This window comes from Gobio gobio (assembly GCF_949357685.1).
Source record: "Gobio gobio genome assembly, chromosome: 19".
Lineage (NCBI taxonomy): Eukaryota > Metazoa > Chordata > Actinopteri > Cypriniformes > Gobionidae > Gobio > Gobio gobio.
This window is the reverse complement of record NC_137112.1, coordinates 40,841,611-40,861,578: the sequence shown is the minus strand read 5'-3', so window position 1 is coordinate 40,861,578 and position 19,968 is coordinate 40,841,611. Positions and strand designations below refer to the sequence as shown.

At 41.7% G+C, this 19,968-nt stretch overlaps 1 protein-coding gene across 1 annotated transcript in view; it reads left to right on the top strand.

Moving 5' to 3' along the window:
• col6a1 (collagen, type VI, alpha 1) overlaps positions 1 to 19,968 on the top strand; it is a 54,648-nt gene that overhangs the window by 17,841 nt on the left and 16,839 nt on the right. The window contains exons 16-25 of the mRNA XM_079844492.1: positions 803 to 865; positions 1,052 to 1,105; positions 1,234 to 1,269; positions 1,423 to 1,485; positions 3,343 to 3,405; positions 6,442 to 6,504; positions 6,583 to 6,645; positions 6,733 to 6,783; positions 6,879 to 6,914; positions 8,869 to 8,931. Of these exons, the coding sequence (XP_079700618.1) occupies positions 803 to 865; positions 1,052 to 1,105; positions 1,234 to 1,269; positions 1,423 to 1,485; positions 3,343 to 3,405; positions 6,442 to 6,504; positions 6,583 to 6,645; positions 6,733 to 6,783; positions 6,879 to 6,914; positions 8,869 to 8,931 (555 nt within the window). The remainder of the gene's footprint in view (positions 1 to 802; positions 866 to 1,051; positions 1,106 to 1,233; positions 1,270 to 1,422; positions 1,486 to 3,342; positions 3,406 to 6,441; positions 6,505 to 6,582; positions 6,646 to 6,732; positions 6,784 to 6,878; positions 6,915 to 8,868; positions 8,932 to 19,968) is intronic.

Below are 19,968 nucleotides of genomic sequence, written 5' to 3'. Positions count from 1 at the left end.
AAACCTATGCTCAGACAGCAACAAGAGCTCTCAGTATATAAATGTATAATTAATGACAGATATTTTTTTATATTTTTTAGGGAAATATCTGTCCTACCAATATCATTTTCATTTACGTGTTACATTAATTCTTAAACGTGCCTATTCATTTTTAGGATAAATAAAATAGAAATAAATAATACAATATTTGCAGTATACACTACCTTTAATGTTTATGAAAATAAGTCTCTTATGCTCACCAAGGCTGCATTTATTTGATCAAACATACAGTGAAAACAGTATTCACAATAACTGTTTTCTATTTTAAAATATTTTAAGATGTAAATTATTTCTGTGATCAAAGCTGAATTTTCAGCATCATTACTCCAGTCTTCAGTGTCACATGATTCTTCAGAAATCATTCTAATGTGCTGATTTGCTGCTCAAGAAACATTTATTATTATTAGCATAAATGAAAACAGTTGTGCAGCCTTTTGTGGAAACCATTATATGTTTTCTTTTTTCAGAATACTTTGATCAATACAAAGAAAGTTCAATACAAGTCTTTACTTGTCACTTTTGATCAATTTAACGCATTCTTGCTAAATAAAAGTAAAAAAATCTTGCCTTTGGAGCATTAGATGAGAAATATATGCCATATGAAAAAACATCTGAGAAGATGGAGTCTCCTTTTGCTCTCCATTTATCATCAGTTCTGTCTTAGAGAGATATAATTTGTGATATTTGCTTCTTATGAGTAATTTCCAGCAGTAACACAGAATTAAACTTAGAAACATATACTGGGTTTGTTTCTTGCTTTCAGGGAGATCCTGGCAAAGATGGTGATGAAGGAAGACCTGGAAACTACGGACCTTCAGGGGCCAAGGTATGGAAGAACATTTTGATATTTTGATGTCTTTTATGTCATGATTTGGATGGTACATGTAACAATATAGGTTAGTATAGGTTTCACCACTGGTGGTGTTTGATTTTATACAATGTGGGTCTTTACAGTATAACTAGTTTTCAAAGGATATTGGCCTATCTGCAATCCTAGTGCTTGTTGTTTTAGGGAGACAGGGGTCCTCGTGGAGCCAATGGTGATAAAGGCGAGAGAGGAGATGATGTAAGTGTTTTTGTGCTTTTTTTCATCTTTTCAAAGTCTGGGGTTCTACACATGCAATGTATTTATGTGGGACAGATGTGAATGTAGTGTTATCTAACGGTTTCTTCCATTGCCTGTCCTGTTCTCAGGGACCACCAGGACCAGACGGCCTAAGAGGAGACAGAGTAATTAAACATTTATATTTATTTCTGTTCTTGTAGCTTGTAATGTGAATGGTTGTGTTTTATGTAGTTTGCAAATGTGGGTCTTTTCGCATTTTGACATGTGAGGGTAAAAATATGAAGGTGGTCTGAACGGAGGTTTTTTTTCTGTTGTAGGGCACACCTGGTGAAAAAGGTGAACAAGGTTCCCGCGGTAACAGAGGGCCCAGAGGCGAGCCTGTGAGTATACACCTTATTTTTAATGTATGAACAGGCGCTGCCACTTCTAGTTATTTTAGCTGTACAAAAACAGTCCGTTATGCTGCTTTGATATTGCAAATTAGTAATTCTTATCATATTATTTTAATTTATTGTCGTATTCATAAAAACACTAGCTTGTGGTCCACATAGTTTTGCCGTTTAGTACTGCACTTTGTTATTCTTCTCGTTATTTATCTATAATAACTAATGAATCGGAAACCTTGCACATTCACAGAAAATAGCTTACTTACGTGTTGCGGAATAAGGTGGATATGAGAAAATATCCCACAATGCATCTTTTCCAAACACAATGTTAAAACCCTCCTAATAATTTAAACGCAACTTGAAATGATATTTTCAAGCCATTTCACTTAAAGGTGCAGTAAGTGATTCCTGAGAATCATTGTTGAACACTGTTGATATATGAAATCAGCCCAAACAAACACACCCCTCCCTTCATTGCTCCGCCCTCAAAATGCACGATAATGCCCAACAAAATGCATGAACATGTAATGCTAGTGTAGATGCCTCTTTATTTTTTTCCCCGAACATGACGAATAAACAAGGTGGAACAAAAAAACAGGTCCTAAAGCTCTTGCCTGATCAGAAACTGTAGTAAGGTTTGTATGTTCAGGGAAGAAGGAGGCGGGAACCGGGGAACGTTTGACAACTTTAATAAAATAAATCAACAAAATAAAATTATTCACGGCAGCACCTCATGGACGACTGCCGCCTACGTACAAAACAAACATAAACAAAACACAACATAAAACTCCAGGCCTGGCTCTCTCGTCCTCCACTGATGTCGCTCCTCCTTATATGTCTCCGGGCTCCCTCATGAGAAGACTCGAGACCGGTGTGACTCGCAGGTGGTGCTCATTCTCAATCACCCACCGGTCCCGCTCGCTCCTCCCATGTCCCTCGCCAACCTCGCCACAGAAACCTTCTTTTCCAGTGATATTTCTCTGACCTTTTCTCTTTTGTAATGTCTCTCAGCCATCTCTCTTTCAACAGTCTTTCTTCAAATCTCCCTCTTTCTCACTCTCTCTCGCCCAACATCATGAGTGGACACTTCTGATTGGCCACAAGTTTGTTGTGGTGCTTGGTCCGATCCGTTTTCAACAGCGTTTTTCAAAAATCGCTTACTGCCCCTTTAATACTTTCCCCGCCATTGACAAGTTTTTCCGTCATTAACGACACATAATGTTGAATGTTTGAACATCATTCTGAATCTGATCATAAAAGTTTTGTGAAAATGGTCAAAACTTCTGGTGCTAGCGGGGAAAGAGTTAATTACGATAATTTAGTGGATTTCCAACTGAAAAAGGCATGGTTGAAAGGCATCTCTTCACAGTTTTTATTTCTTTGAAATTAATCACTCACAATAAAGTAAATCAGTTCAATTTTGATTTCATGTTGACTTAAAGGACACTGTATTCTCACTGATGAGTGAAATGGCTCTGGTGACTCAAATTGTTAATCAAATACACATTTTCATAAGTTAAACATATCTGACATATAATATATGCACAGATTGTGCATGTTCTGTTCTGTAAATTACTTTGACAACTTAAGCCTTTAGTGTTTATGCACCCAGGAAGAAAATAATATTTTCAAGTCGTCACTTTTATTTATATAGTGCTGTATACAATACCGATTCTTTCAAAGCAGCTAAAAAAGCAGTGGTAATGTTCTTCAATCACGAAACAAACACAATTTTAGCTGATAATAGTGTCATTATTCGGTTCAGTGTTTAGCTCACTTATATTGTCAGTTTTGCAAAGTTCATAAGTTATGAAACAAATTGAAGTTAATGTGGACTTTTAACTCTGACAGGGTGAACCTGGGCCCCGGGGTGAGCAAGGACGTGAGGGGTCATCTGGGCCAAACGGAGACCCGGTGAGTGACGAAAACCATCACGAGTTGTTTATAGCAGATTTTTAGTATTTAAGAATGTAATGTGTAAACTCCTTTAGCATTACCCTGCCTGAACTGAGACATTGCATGAGTTCAAATCACTAATCTCTATCATTTTATCATCTTTATACATTTATCCGCTAGTCCAGAACTATACATTGCAGAATTGTGTATTATGTGAGACATAAAACCACTAGCGCTTGAACAAGGATGAAAGCTTATGACCTCAGGACACAGGCATTCTGAGAGGCCCTCTGAAATCCCTGAGATCATTGGACCTCTGGGCTATGTTAGAAAGTAACTTGAGGAACAAAGACATATGTCTAGTGGTTCCGCCATTTGTGATGTTTGGGCAGTGGGAGGAGAAAGAACAAAAGATATATAAGCTCCTAAGGTCAGATGGACGTTGTTAGACTAGCCGGGTGAGTTCAAACCTGAGCAGCAGATACAGTTCAACAGATGTATTTCAGTACCTAAAAGTATACAAATGTTCTTCCCTGACAGAAACATCTTACACTTTGTGTAGGAAAAGATGATGTCATTTTAGGATGTAGGGTCGACTGACTGGCTGAAACTCATTAAGTTCCTCTATCCAGGCCATAATCACACAAAACAGAATAGATTAGTTTAAATTAAAAAGCACTCGTGATAGTTTTATGTGTTCTCTTGTAGATAATAAAGAAAAGAGTTTAGAAAAGCAATGGAATTCATTTCATAGAATGCATAAACAGTAATAGTTGATAAAAAACTATGCAAATAAAAAAATGATGCTAAAAAGTCATAATTATGACATAAAAAGTGGACCCCAACACAAAGCAGAAGGGTTTTATTTTACTTAAAATTATTTTGCAATAATGCCTGACTGAAATAAATAAATAATGAACGAATAAATGGATGATAGATAGATTTTCAATGGATAGATTTTATTTTTATTAAATATTTCTATTTAGTGTGAAAAAAGTCAGATATTCCACTAATATCATAGGTACTTCTTAAAAACTGCTTTGCTGGCCAGACTTTTGGCTAGTTTTAGAGGGTTTTTAAAGAGATAGTTCACCCAAAAATGAAAAGTTGATGTTTATCTGCTTACCCCCAGAGCATTCAAGATATAGGTGACTTTGTTTCTTCAGTAGAACTCAAATTAAGTTTTTTAACTCCAACCGTTGCAGTCTGTCAGTCGTATATAATGCATGTGAATGGTAGCAAAATCTATAAGAGTAAAAAAAAAACATACACAGGCAAATCCAAATTAAACCCTGCGGCTTGTGACGACACATTGATGTATTAAAGGAACACGCCTACTTTTTGGGACTAGACGGGACTAGATAGTATAGTCCCTAGCCATATCGTTCTAGAAAATCACAACTTTTCATTTTCCGTCGGTCTTAGTACATGATGTAACTATACACATCACAACATGTAAATAGGAAAATGTTGGCGTTATTTTGTCACTTATTGAGCAGTAGGCTAGCTGGAGCCATTTACCTTTGAGTTATAGCAAGCACGGAGATGAGAATGGTATGTATGGACTCTGGGGGATACAGTGAATAAGCTAAAGTCACAAAAAGTCGGCGTGTTCCTTTAAGACATGAAATCGAACAGTATTTATATCATTTTTTACCTCTAATACACCACTATGTCCAACAGCCTTGAACGGCGATCACTTCCGGTGAGTGAGGTCTGTACACAATCTGGCATAGTTTCGTGATCAGATCATGTACAGACCTCACTCTCCGAGCTAGCCATACAACCACTTGTTTGGCCAGTCAGTGATCAGTCGAAGTAAGCAGGGACCACATGTGCATATTGTGTTTATCTCAAGACATCAGAATAAAGACTTCAACAATGGTGGTATATTTGATTTAATGCATCTCCTGCTCAGATAAAGAACTAACAGAACAAATCTAGTCCCAAACAAATGGCTTGGATGATTTTTAAGTGTTGAGTAACATTCATTAGAATGGTTCAGGTCTAGGAAGGACATTGCGAGTGATTATACATGCCAGACCTGATTTCCCAGCTGAAACAAGCAAATCTGCTGAGATTTCGACCTTGGATTCTTGAGGCTTACAACATCACCAGCTGCACCACAGAACTCCATGCATGCTAGTTCTGTCAGCACTTGACTTCTCTCTAAAGCACTTGTAAACTACCAGGCCAACTGCGAGGAGAACAAATTTCCGATGCCTCTCAGGACTCTAAATTTCCTGTGCAGCTTTACGTGAGAGTGTTTAGAGCATGTGCATGCAGAATGGTTTCTCAGCGTCATGGTTTCCGCAACATCAACTGTTGTTTCTCAAAAACAGCCGTTTGTACAAGCCCTTCATTGTACATAATCTTCATTAGCAGCTAGTGAGAACCGCCGCTATCCCAGATGCGCAGCTTTTGTGCTTACCAGTGAATCATGAGTTTTTCCTTTTTTATTGGTTTTGTCCTGGCAGAGGTATTTTCCAGTAGAAGTGAGTGGGTGGGATGGGAAAGAACCAAGTGTTCAAATAGGTGGAAATCTGGATGGGTTTCTGAAGTCATGAGCCACTGCTCTCTCAAAGCTTACTTTTTTACTGAATTAATTCACTCATGTGTCAGATTCCGCTCTTGAAAATATAAAGCTGCAGTTAAAAAAATGAAATAAATAAATACAAGTTTTATTTTTTATTTAGTCATTTACCAAAAGTATATTTTTAGTCGATGACTCAGATCTCCAAGGCTAGTAAAAAGCTAAACATTAGACAACTGTATGATTCCAATATGTGGTCATGTTGTAGTGAATGGCTCTCTGTCTTCAGTGTCTACACCCTTGACTCTTAGGTGACTTAGTTTTATTCTCTTCCTTTGAGTGAGACAGTTACTACAGTTTACATCTTTACACAGCTTTCAAGAATATTTCATTCTGATAGGTCAGTAATGTAGCTAAAACCAGAAAACTAGTTTAGACTGATTTAAGTGTGTTTTTCCCCCAACAGAGGAATGCTTATATATTCAAATGTCTTCAGGAATATAATTTCCCATTTCCAACAGGGTGAGCCAGGAAGGGCAGGGGCACCAGGTTACCGTGGCGATGAGGGTCCTGCTGGGCCTGAGGTGGGTAATATTAACTAGTCACCCTGACCTATTGTTGCATCTACGACTGATTTCCTATGTTGAATGTCTGTGCTTTAGGGAGCTAAAGGGGTCCGAGGAATCAAAGGGGCCCCAGGAGACAGAGGCCTGATAGGAGAGAGGGTGAGTTAGTCCTGTTAATCTTCAGAGCTAGTTTTAACTAACCAAAGGCAGTTGTGCATTGCTGTAACCATTTTTTAACCTGCTCAGGGTGGAGATGGACCAGTAGGAAATGGAACTGAAGGTTGCCATGGTTTCCAGGTAGAGTGCATCTCAATTGATGAAACATCTTGCCCTCAAAAATCATATTTATTAGAGTATCTTTTTGTTTATGTGCATGTTTTGTATCATTTTAGGGTTATCCTGGCCCCAGGGGAGATCAAGGAGCACCTGTAAGTATCCCGAACCTTACAGAAGATCTCTCTTTTATTTCGAATCCAACACTAGTGTTCCAGAAGTAAAAATCTCACTGAGAAAACGGATATTGAATGATAATGAATAACAATTTTGATTTGTTAAATTATGATATATGCTTCTGTAAAAGCTACAGGTAATTTAAATTAAACGAACTAATGAATGATTCCTAGTAGGGTCGTCAAAAATATAGATATTTCGATTTGTATCAATACTGAAATATCTGACATGGTTCCTCCTTTTCTGAAGAATGGATAGACCGATACAAACTGCGCATTCTCACTCTCTCTTTTCTCCGACGGCCAATTGACACACACCCGCCTCCACTCACTCACTTGTCTCATTTGCTCCGTTTGAATAGTGCTTGTATTGCACGTAATTTTAGTAATTCCCACAGGTTTGGCACTCACACCAAAAGCACATGCACTACTGATCTATATAAGTGGCGCTCTCATAAAGCCGCCTCTCAAACAGCTCGTGAGTATTGACAAATGTACTTCTTTTTTCATAGCTTATTGTGCTTAAACGGTCGTCAAAAGGCCCGTCTTTGCGAGTTAGTATTAATGTTCAGGTGAATACAGTCAGTTTTGGAACATAAATAGTTGAGAGAAAACGTATGTTGGCTAACAGTATATTGAATCCGTATATAAACTCTTAAAGTGACAGCAGCCGAATAAACCTTCTGCTGTCTGTCATGTTAATCAAAGAACTGTTAAGGCAGAGAAAATTACTCGCTGCTCTTGACTGAATGACTTTTGTAACTTGAATTGTAAGCATTAAGACTATCCAGTGTTATTTTACATTTGATTACTTTAATATCTCACCTGAATACTACTATTAAACCCATCAAAACTTTTTTTTTTGTTTATTTGTTTATTTGTTCTTATTTTATTACTGACTGTTTACTTGTCTTTTTTGTTGTAAATTTTGTTCAACAATTCAAATAAAGCATCCCTGTTCTGTGTGTAAGCTATTGCAACCAAATTACCAAAACATTATGCGATTATTATCTGTATGGTGGTATAAATTGCAGTTTTCCTCATGGTATCGAATATCGATATTTTTCAAGGTATCGTAAGTTGGAAATTCCAGTATTGTGACAACACTTATTCCTAGTAAAGAACCATAATTCTGAAGAGCGATCCATTAATCAAAAAGTAGGAATCTCCCACTCTCATAAATCATTGCGAATGATCTCCCTGAAACTCTCAAACTATTATATATTTGCATGTTTGAATATTTTGCATGACACTTTAAAAACATGCACATGTACATCAGTGACTTAATAATTAGTTAATAAGTATAGTTAAAAATATTGTTAAATATTTAATGTTTTATATTTTACCATTGTTTCGGATTAATTTGCTTAATTCACAGTGCTTTATGGGATTAGTTGATTATTCCTTCATCAAAGACATTAAGACTAATCTTTTTTCTATTAATTCATTAATTCATTAATTTATATGGTAATGTCATTTATCTTGGAGCTGTTTTATTTTAAAATCCCTATGGAGAAAATGATTTGGAAAATCCTTTACCCTGCAGTCCACTAGCCTATAATTCACATCTGTGGTTATTATGAAATTCAAAATTATTAAGCGATTAAAAGATAGCCTCCACATGGAAGATGATGTTAATACTGAGAATGATTCATATGATTTATTGGTGGTTTTACTAGCATGCCTAACTGTTGATTCACAAATGTCTTGATTCATTAGGGGTTAGTGCATATGTGTCTCACAGCAGGGATTGTGTATCACAATAGACACACAACAGCTGAATTTACTCATCCCCAGCAGATGTAAATCGTCTAGACTGAGACTCTGAGTCCAGACTTTAAGAGGAGACGGTTGATGAGCTGACACAGAAAAAAATATTTCTCTGATCTAATACCCCTATTTCTTGCACTTTCTTTAACTTCTCACTTTCAAGGGTGGAAAAGGAACACCTGGACCCAAGGGAGATGATGGAGAGCCAGGTGACCCTGGATTAGATGTGAGTCTTTTTAAATGTACTTATGCTCATCACACTGTAGCACCCTATTTTCTTTTTTTTAACCTTGTTTAGCTTCTTTATATTTTTTTCTTCTCTCGGAGTAGTCAAAATTTTCCATAGCGTGCATCTCTGTTTTTTTCCCGTGAAATTCTTCTCTTTTAAAGGAATTTTTTGGTTAAAGGCAAAACATTTTTTTATTACCGATAGCATTGCGGAAAAGTGGCTCAGTCAGCAATAGTTCTGCAAATTTATTCAGCAAAAGAAAGTGTCCAATAACAGGGGGGTGTCTGAAATAAAGCGAGTTTTTGATCATGTGATTTCAACATGGCGGCCCATGACTCCATACAAATAAAACTAAAACATAATTTTGTTTCTGCAATTTAAAGAGGAAAAATTATTAGTATTAACTTTGAAGTTTCCTTTAATATGTGTTTATTTGGCTAGTCTCTATCTTGCTCTCTTGTGTGTCAGTCACACATACATCATAGAGAATCCTGGAGCCTCTCAGCGTTTTTGTCGCTGTCTCTAGGGTTGACTTTAGGCAGCCGTGTATATCTTGTTGTCATGGATTCAAGGAAGCAAAGTTCAAGAGGCTGTATCTTTATTTACCTTAGTTTCAAACAGCTAGAAAAAAAAGTCTTGAGATGATTTGATTTCGCCAGATTTGTTTTTGTGAGAAAATCACACCAGAGCCAAGTTTAATTTTTTTGTAAACTACACAGGGTAACCAAATGTGTCGCTTTTGAATGTTTGCATTAATAAACAAAACATTTTTAGAGATGCCTAAATATCAGTTTGGATAAGCAAGTATGCTTGAGAGCAGAAATTTGTTGTAAAGTTCATGTTTAACACTTTTCTAAAGCCAGCTGGTTTACATTCTTTGACAGCCCCCACACACCTTCAGTCCAACAGATGGGTCTCCAGCACTCTCACAAAACAACATATGCTGTAGAACAGTCACAGGCTTCGACACAGTGTTTGATGATTGATTTAAATGGTGGAAATTGGGGTGAAGAGGTTTGGATTTGGTCAATTAAATAAGGACTCCTGCTGTAACATCTCTTATTTTTTAGGAGGATGCAACATCCATTTAGTAGCCTACATTTTATTAGTGGAGATTGCTAGTATTGCTCATAAATAGTTTGAACTCCTAACCTATGTTTTAAATGTTAGCACTTTGTACAGTATGTACTAATACATAAATGTCTCAAATCATGTGACTTGTGAAAGAGAGGTGTGCTATTACTTTTCTAAGCAGTCAGACAGTTTTTGCTTGACAGATAATAAAACACGTGGAAAAATGCCATAGAGTTGCATTATATAGTTGCTTGAGCATTATCTACGGACTGGAATGTCATAAAGATTGGGCAACTACCTGGTATCCTCTCATAACCTCCTAGCAGCACACTAAAACGGCAAAAAACACTTTATTTGAGCTAATCACAAACTAGCATGCATGCATATATTGAGTATGGACGTCTCTTAAAGGAGAATTCCTCACACGTTCCAACTTTTGACTGTGTTGTTTTTGACCTCGTTGATCCCAAACATGTACAAGCATCTCAAGGATGCAATCGTTCTCTTCCCTGTCTGTGTTTACAAGTGGAAATATTCAGATTTCATCCCAAAATAAACAGCTCGGTCTATCTGGTCACTGTGATTTTGCCAAGTAAGCCATGTTCCTGGATCAACGTCTTTTTTTAAAGATTAAGATTAGATCTTTATTGTCTTTGCAAATGTTTATACAACAAAATTATGTTGGAGAAATCTGATTTGCAGCATTAAAATAAAAATAAATTTTTTTTACAGTTAGAGTTTTAGCAAATGAGCTCAAAGGGGAAATATTAATAATTATTCATAACTCATTATGATTAATTATGCATATTTGAATCAGTTAATGAGATTAACTTGATGTAGCTACATTAATACTACAATCAATCAGTTCATCCTGTGAATGCCCCGTATTGATTATTAATTAATTCTAAGAAAATAATATTTTTCATGGCCACAGAAAAAAAATTCTTCTTTTGTATTTACGGCACTTAGCGTGCATAACAAGATCGATCATTTAAGTTACAATTTGTTTGCAGGCAGGGAGTCAGAACCAAACATATTGTGCACAAACTTTATTAACTATTTAACTAAAGTTAAAGTGGTTGAAAAACTGGGTCAGAACAGATGGACGAAACTATGGAGACACCTGGGAGAACCATCATTGACTACAAGCTCCTTTGTCTGAACAAAGGGGTTTACAGTTTTACTAACTACACAGCGATTTGTATATCGTACATTACTTGCATTTAGCCTGAGCTGTAGAAGAACATCTGAGGTGAAATCGCAGGAGAAAGTCTTGATAGTTCGGTCCGATTGCATTGAAGTTGCAATCGATTTCTTCTGCATGGACTGAAGAAGAAATTATGAGCTTGCATGGTTATTTCGACTCCGTCAAGGTTGAGGAAGTTGTGCATGGCTTGAGGTGTTGGGCCTGCTGGCCATGTGGTGGGATGACCTGTCCCACACACGCACTTGGCTTGAAGTGTGTGTAGGCCTGGCCTACTTGGTTCATGTGAGTAAAGTGGTTCAATATTAATATTATAAAGCAACAAGAATATTTTTGGTGCGCCAAAAAAACAGAAATAACGACTTATAGTGATGTCCGATTTCAAAACACTGCTTCATGAAGCTTCAGAGCGTTATGAATCAGTGTATCGACTTAGTGGTTTGGAGTGCCAAAGTCACGTGGTTTCAGCAGTTTGGCGGTTTGACACTCGATCTGAATCATGATTCAGCTGATTCATAATGCTCCGAAGCTTGATAAATTTCGTGATAAATTAAATCTGACTTCTGCGTTTGTGCTGCAACTCTTGTTCGAGCTTGCAGCATTTACTGTGAACGAAACCGCTCTGAGACGCGAATCATGAGTTACTTTGCCGTGTCATAAATGCACTAAGCTATAATCGCAATTATGATGTATAAAAATTTTGTTTTCTGTTCGATTGACAGATGCTTTGCCAAAGCAATAGCGCAAAACACAACCTTTGTGATATTTTAGTTCCCTTTCGAAAGGGAACTCTCGCTGCGTCTAGCTGACGCTATGGGGAACGCCCTCGGCGTGACTGGTGTCTGAAGCTACTATCGAATCACGGCAAAGTCTTTGACCGACGTCAGCCCATGACGTCATCAACGTGCGACCCGGAAGTATAAAAGGGCGCCGTGCCAACACATACACATCTTTTTCGTCTTCAGGGACTGTTTGTTTGAAGCGGTAATCTGCAGATCTGGTAAAGTATTACTAAACTAGGAAAAGGATGAAACGCACAGAGAAGAGGCAGAGCTTTAGGAAGTGTGTTGACCCGTGTCAGAGATTTCTGACACCGGGAGACACACATTCTCTGTGCGTTTATTGCCTGGGCGAAGAGCATGCACAGGCAGTTCTCGAGGGAGCTGCCTGTGCAAACTGTGAGCAATTTCCAGTTAGAACGCTCCGTTCTCGTCTGGCCCTCTTCTCGAGGGAAGAGGGTGCAACATCTGGGGCTGCTGATGTGAGTTCCGCTCTCGCTGAGGCGGAGCGGCGGCGCACTTCATGGGGTTCCCAGATGGAGCTCGCTGATCGTCTGGAGAGAGGTGTGGTACTCTCGGACGATCAAACGGCTGACGAGAGCGACCTGCAGGTCGATGTGGTGAACGATGGTTCTCCGCTGAGACCTGCAGCGGGTGCTCTTCGGGACGGGCAGGAGATGGCTGAGGAGGATGATGAGAGCGACCAGGACCTGCCTGGACCCTCTCAGCCACCCTGTCCCGCGTATGCCGAGTTGCTGGATGCTATGGAGCGCGCCACGGACAGGCTGAGGCTGCCCTGGCGGCGCGCTGGGGGAGAGGTCGCTCGTGGACGGCTCGACGATCGATTTCTCCCCGGTCATACACCAGCACCTCAGATGAGCCTTCCATTCCTACCGGACCTCCATACTGAGGTCCAGGCGGCATGGAAGAACCCGTTCTCTGCCCGCATTCACCGACATCAGCGGGCGAGCTTTGCTGATGTCGAGGGAGTGGGTAAGCACGGGTATGTGTCGATGCCTCCCATAGACGAGACGTTTGCGAACTATCTCGTCTCTGGGCAGGTGTCGACACTGAGAGCTCCATCTCTGCCATCCAAACCGCTGAAAACTACCTCGCGGTTGAATGGCAGGGCATACGCGGCAGCAGGTCAGGCTGGTGCGACCCTGCACACGATGGCGGTGTTGCAGGCGTACCAGGCGGACCTGCTGGAGGATCTCGACCAGGGGGCCGGGCTGTCCCCTGAGGCGGTTGCTGAGCTGCGCCGCACCACAGATCTGTCTCTCCGGGCCACCAAGCAGACTGCTGCTGCTATCGGCCGCTCTATGGCGGCTATGGTGGTTACGGAGAGGCATCTGTGGTTGGGCCTGGCTGATATCGGGGAGAAAGAAAAGGGTTTTCTCCTCGATTCACCGGTTTCGCCTACTGAGCTTTTCGGCACCTCCGTGGAGGCGGTGGTTGGAAAGTTCAGGGAGGCGAAGGCGCGCTCAGCGGCATTTAAAACATGCATACCGCTGAGATCCGCGCCCCCACCCAGGCAGGCGGGACCTGGTCCTTCACGGTCTGAGGACCGTAGGCAGGACCAGAGGGCTAGCGTCTCCTCTCGTGCCCCCCCTCCTTGGAGGAGCAGGGCACAGAGGAGACGGGACTCCCGCGGGGGGAAAAAGGATTTAAGGGAGGTGATCCAGGACAAACGTTCCCAACGAAGGCGTTGGTAATGGGTCACTTCCCTTGAGGGCGGTTACATCATAGCCCTCTCCTTTTTCCTTTCTATGTCTTTTTATGACTTTTTACCCAGGCGCTTCTTACATCAGGCCTGAGGCGGGCCTATGATGAGTAGTACTATGTTCTGATGGCCCGCCCGGAGAGTGAGAACGCCCCTTTCAGGCATTCATGGGCGGTAGAACATGGTGGTGAGAACTGCACAATGAGTCTTCGCTCAGCATGCCGCAGGTGAGAGTGGTCTTTTTTGTATGTAATACTAAAAATATGTATTTCTTACAGACCCCAGGTTCCTGTATAGAGTTGGGTATTCATCAGAGAGAACTGTCTTTCCCCTGTTTAGTTAGGCTTGAACACAGCACCATTATCTGGGCTATGTGTGTGAGCGTGTGTTGGCTTTCCCTGGTTGGTCAAGATGGCGCCAGATAGGCCACCGCTTATGGTTATCAGAAGATGGGCCTCCTCTCATTTGAGAGTATTGTTAGGCCGCCGCTCTTTTCTTTGAAATATTTGCGGATTACTAGGCGGTAGCACACTTTTCTGTTAGAATGTAGTGGTTGTCTACCGCCTAGGGTTATTATGTGTCTTCGGTCCCCTAAGCCACTGCAGGTTGGATTAGTTTGTCTCTGTTACGACTGAGCGCTACGGCGTCAGTTGGTATGTGGTAAAGGAGGCGCGTTGCTGAGGCACCGTCACCTTTTTTGTTGTACTTAGATCAGAGCCTCCTCTCATTGAGAGTCGTTGGGTTTAATAGCAGTCAGTTTGTTTGTCTGGCAGTTATTTCTCGTTTTTGCGAAACTCGTACAGCTTGTAGGCTTCTACAAGCCTCCCTGGAACGGGTCCCCATTGTAATGGGTAGCTATCATGTGTTAGGCCTCAGCAGGCCTCCATGAAAACGAGCCGTTGGGTCTAATATTACTACAACCCACATTTTTCAAACATGGCGGTCCCAGTTAGCAGGAAGGATTGCACCGTTCTCAAGAATAACGGTGATAGTGGTAGGCCTTATCAGGCCTCTAGTAAGGCAGGTGACAATGCTTAAGCATCAAGGTACTACTAGCCTAGCTGGCTATCAGGTTAAATAGGGGTGAATACGCTCTCCTGAAGGTCGGCTGTCAATTGTAGGCCTCAGTAGGCCTCTTGAACAAGGCGCATTTTCAGTTGGAAGGCTTCAAACAGGCCTCACTGGAGGTATGTACCGATGTGCGCATCAGGACAGCTAGCCTGGAGGCTATCAGGTTGTAGGCCTCATCAGGCCTCCCCGAAGGCCCGCTGGTAGGTGTAAGGCCTTACTAGGCCTCCTTGAGAGTGAGCTCTCAGGTTGTGATCACTACCAGAAGCAGGTTGTAGGCCTCATCAGGCCTCCCTGAAAGGCCTGCTGTTAACTCTAAGACCTTACTAGGCTTTCCTGAGGGTGAGTTCCCGGATTGTGGTCACTCTCAGAGGCAGGTTGTAGGCCTCATCAGGCCTCCCTGAGAGCCTGCTGTTAATTCTAGGCCTTAATAGGCCTCCCTGACTCGAACAAGGTAGTAGGCCCCATCAGGCCTCCCTAAGGTGTTCCTGGGGTCCAGTCATCTGAAAACAGTTAGCACGCATTGCATACAGGTAGCAGGCCTCTCCAGGCCTCCCTGAAGGCTGCTTATCAGGTAGTAGGCCTTAATAGGCCTCCCTTGAGGGCGAGTTCCTTAATCAGGATGCTCGAAAAGCCTGCGTAGCTTGACTGTCGAGTCCCAGATGGTGGTCACTCGAACGAGGTAGTAGGCCCCATCAGGCCTCCCTGAGGTGTTCCTGGGACCCAGTCATTTGGCACGTATTGCAATCAGGTAGTAGGCCTCTCCAGGCCTCCCTAAAGGCTGGTTATCAGGTAGTAGGCCTTAATAGGCCTCCCTTGAGGACGGGTTCCTTAAACAGGATGCCCGACTAGCCTGCGTAGCTTGACTGTCAAGTAGTAGGCCTCCATTAGGCCTCCTTGAGAAAACAAGGGTAACCTCAGCAGGCGGTATTGCTGTCAGGTAGTAGGCCTCACTAAGGCCTCCCTGAGGACGGAGTCCCGAGCCTGGATGCTTGGGTTTCCAGCATGGCTTGCGGTTAGGTAGTAGGCCTCTATAGGCCTCCCTGGAATACCCGCTATCAAGTAGTAGGCCCACAGGGCCTCCTTGAAGTTGAAGTTCCTGAGCTAGGCACTTTAATTACCAGTTCTCTGTGAGAACTTGTGGTAGTTGGGCCTACAGCTGGAGGTTACTCGCCAGGCAGGCTCAGCTGCTCCCCTCAATGAGGGTCGTCTATGAGTGCTCAGCCGCCTGAGCCTGGTCAGACGGTCGTAGGCCTCTCATGAGGCCTCCCTGTTAGATCAGTCATTAAGGCCCTTTCGGCCTCCCTACTGCTTTGAAACACAAGCACCTGGTAGATCCTTGATTTGAGCAGGCAGACTCCCCTCGATAGCAAGGGTTGAAAAGCACTACGCTGAGTGTTGCTCTCTTGGATAACCCGTCTCTGAGTTCCGGGCTAAGTAAGACTGCCTGTGTTTCAGTCCCTTAGCTTGGACGCCCCTTGGGCACCATCCAGAGGCTCTGTTTGAACAGACAGGGTTGGCTAAACCGAAGTGTCCATAACACTTAGGGCACCAGGTCAGGCCTCCCTGGTGGCACTCGGGAGAACATTTCCCGAGTAGTGACTGGCTGGGGTTCCTTCGGGTCCCCTAGCCACATTCCCTTGAAGGGACCCCTTCTTTGGAAGTAGTGGTCCCGGGCCTTCGAGCTGTCTAGATGGAACTCCACGCAGTGCGTTAGGGTTCCGTTTAGTTGTATAGCTTGGGCTATGACCGTAGGGAGTGCTGTCACTGTCAGCCCAGGACCTGAGGGGGAATCGCTCAGGTTTTTCTATGAATTACTTGAGTTGACAGTTGTCACTGCCAATGGCAGACACTCCCCTCAGCATGGCGGCGTTGGTATATCGTTCCCCATAGCGTCAGCTAGACGCAGCGAGAGTTCCCTTTCGAAAGGGAACGTCTAAGGTTACGTATGTAACCTCTGTTCCCTGAGAACAGGGAACGAGCGCTGCGTCGCGTTGCCATGCTTCAGGGCCTATCTGCCATACAGTCCCTTCAGACGAGAAGATGTGTATGTGTTGGCACGGCGCCCTTTTATACTTCCGGGTCGCACGTTGATGACGTCATGGGCTGACGTCGGTCAAAGACTTTGCCGTGATTCGATAGTAGCTTCAGACACCAGTCACGCCGAGGGCGTTCCCCATAGCGTCAGCTAGACGCAGCGCTCGTTCCCTGTTCTCAGGGAACAGAGGTTACATACGTAACCTTAGACGGTTTCATTACAAAATGATGGCAGGTCATTATTGCAATTAAACCAGAAATAGACGTTTGATATAGAGTGCAATAAAGCAGGATAATTCCTCAAAATGCTATTATTCACCTGTATGTGATCCTTTGACGCATACAGCATTTAAATATTTGCATAAATTAAGTTTAACCCTTACTAGTCGATTAATGTGAAATATCAGCCCACTCCTGTACGTCCTTAACATAATCATCAGTGAATCAGTGAACTGGAAAGCCGTAAGATATGTGCAGGAATGCACAATTTTAGTTTGTGATTTAATAAAAAGCAGACGCTGCGCTGCTTCAGTGCATTGCAGGTTCCTAAAAATGCAAGGTAGCTTTTGGTCACGCTACACCGCTACTTGCTGGAAAAAGAAAGGGGGTAATCCAGCACAGAAAGCGTACCTTCCATAGGGGCAGCCATTGCTAACCAAGCCATCACCTGCTGTTAGCATCCCATTGACTCCCATTCATTTTGGCGTCACTTTGACAGCGAATAACTTTACATCTGAGGCATTTAAAGACTCCATTTGACCATTGTTTATTTCTAAAGAAACACGACAATGTATAAAAGGCTCCATTACCTTGTATCTTACACTATCGCCCCGTAGAAGCCGTTTTTGTAAAAAATAGGCTAACGATTGCGTCATAACCACGCGACTGTCTGTCGCGCAGTAGAGAAATGACCATATAGACAGGAGGAGAAGCTCGCAGGCAACCTTTTACTGTCTTTGAGGGAATCGGGGGGACGTGGAAGCATAAAGTCCGATAAAGTCAAGGGTGAAGCATGGGGAGAAGCCCATAGAGAGCCAAAAGCAACGGGACAAAATATTTCAACAACATGATTCAGATTTCACTTTGCACAACTACTAGAAGACTTACAACTGTCAGACTGGTTGCTCACGTCACATCTACCTCATTAAGCTCAGTCTGAGGCTGCGCAGTACGCTCAGCCATCAGGAAGTGAGTGCTTCTAATTGACTTCACTTTTCCCCGTCGAAGCTTATGGGGTCGCTGTGTCCATTTCTTTTACTGTCTATGGGAAAAAGTAGTTAGCTTTAAAAGCAACTGATCTTCTGTGTCAAGCTACCGTAATGTAGTTAAGTTAGAAGCACCACTACTTGTAGTTAGCTACTCCCCAACACTGTTGTTGAGGTTTAATTTGCCATGATGGAAGTCCAGCCAGAAGAGCATTGCAGTAGTCCAGCCTAGAATAACAAGGGCCTGGACAAGATTTTGTGCAGCATGCTCCATTTGAAAGGGCCTGATCTTCCTGATATTGTGCAGTGCATGATCGAGCTGTCTTTGTAATGTGGTCTTTGAAGGTCAGCTGGTCATTAAAGATTACCCCAAGAACTCGCTGAGAAATTGTGCTGTGTAGTGGGAGTGGCAGGGAAGGCGAGATGCTCTGTTTTTGCCAGGTTGAGGTGAAAGTGATGTTCTTTCATTCATGCCGAGACGTCCGCCAGACAGTCTGAGATCCGTGCAGTTACCGTTCCATCATCTGGTTGAAATGAAAAGAGCTGAGTGTCATCAGCAGAAACCATGTGCCTGTATGATGGCGGGTCTCATTGATGTAGTGTATATGGAGAAGAGGAGAGGTCCATGAACTGATCCCTGAGGAACCCCCTTTACCAGTTGATGTGGTTTGAATACCTCCCCCATCCAGCAATACAAATAATAAATAACTACTTCTTAGCCACCAACTATTATTCTAATTACAAATCAAAATACAAATTATAATGAAAGTAGAAAATACAAATAAGCAATAAACGAATGAATCCTTCCTAACAGCAAATTTTGAATATCTGAACAACAGAAACAGAAAAGAGGTATTGTATTAAGCAAACACTTGTGCACTACCGCCATCTCCACTGACTAATTGCTTTTTCTATTGTTGTTTATGTTGTCTAGCTGTGCACTTCCTCAGCAAAAACGTTTGAGGAAATGTCCCGCACATTCAGTGCTTTGATCGTTCTGGCCAATTTGTACGTCTGTAGGAATGAAATTGCAGGATTTTCCTTCAGCACTCAGTTGCCATTTGATCTAATCAGTGGATTGATTTGGAACTCTTTGTTTTGCAATCCAGAATCCAAACTTCCAAATGTGGTGGACAAAAGCATGGACTACAAACGTTGTAATATCACACCATGGATTCCATTTCATTATGTCACTTCCTTGCATCTGGAACATATTTGTGGTTGGGGCAGTAGGACGCTATATGTTGCGGGACGGTATAAATATTTCAATATAGTTTGTTTAAGTTGAGTTTGTTACATTTATGTTGAGTTTACATTGTTTTTAATACTTGGTACATGAATGCAGACTTGCAAATGTGACCAATCAAATCCGTTTTATAATATTTGTTTTATTGTTTTGAGTCTTTTTATTGTTTGTATGTTTTATATTATATGAGAGATTGTTCAATTGATCACTTGTTTGCACTCATATAAAGTTTTTTTTTTTTTTAATTCAATCTGTCATCCAAAATAGACATTACCACGTGGTTATTTTTATTAAATATATACCATGGTCTGTCAGACTCTATTCTGATTGGCTGGAAGGTGTGCATTAAAAATGGTTTAAACCATAGGTAGTTCCAGTCAATTTAATCACCGTTCTGTATTAACACACAGATTTCATTGAAGCACACACACATACATCTTTTGTAGAGATTGGAGATTGCGCTGCGCACACACCAAAACAGGAGCACAGAAACTTGTTGTCAAAGTCTGCCCTATGACTTTTATTAATAAAATGCCTTTGCTACTGAATCTCTACATCATACTTCTCAGCGATATCGCTGTTTTTGAAGTAATTAAACTTGCAGCTTCATTGTTAGTAGAGCGCAGATAATTCACAAACACATCTACTGTATGTCTCTCTCTCCAAATTTTGCGCTATAAACATCAATAACTGTTCAT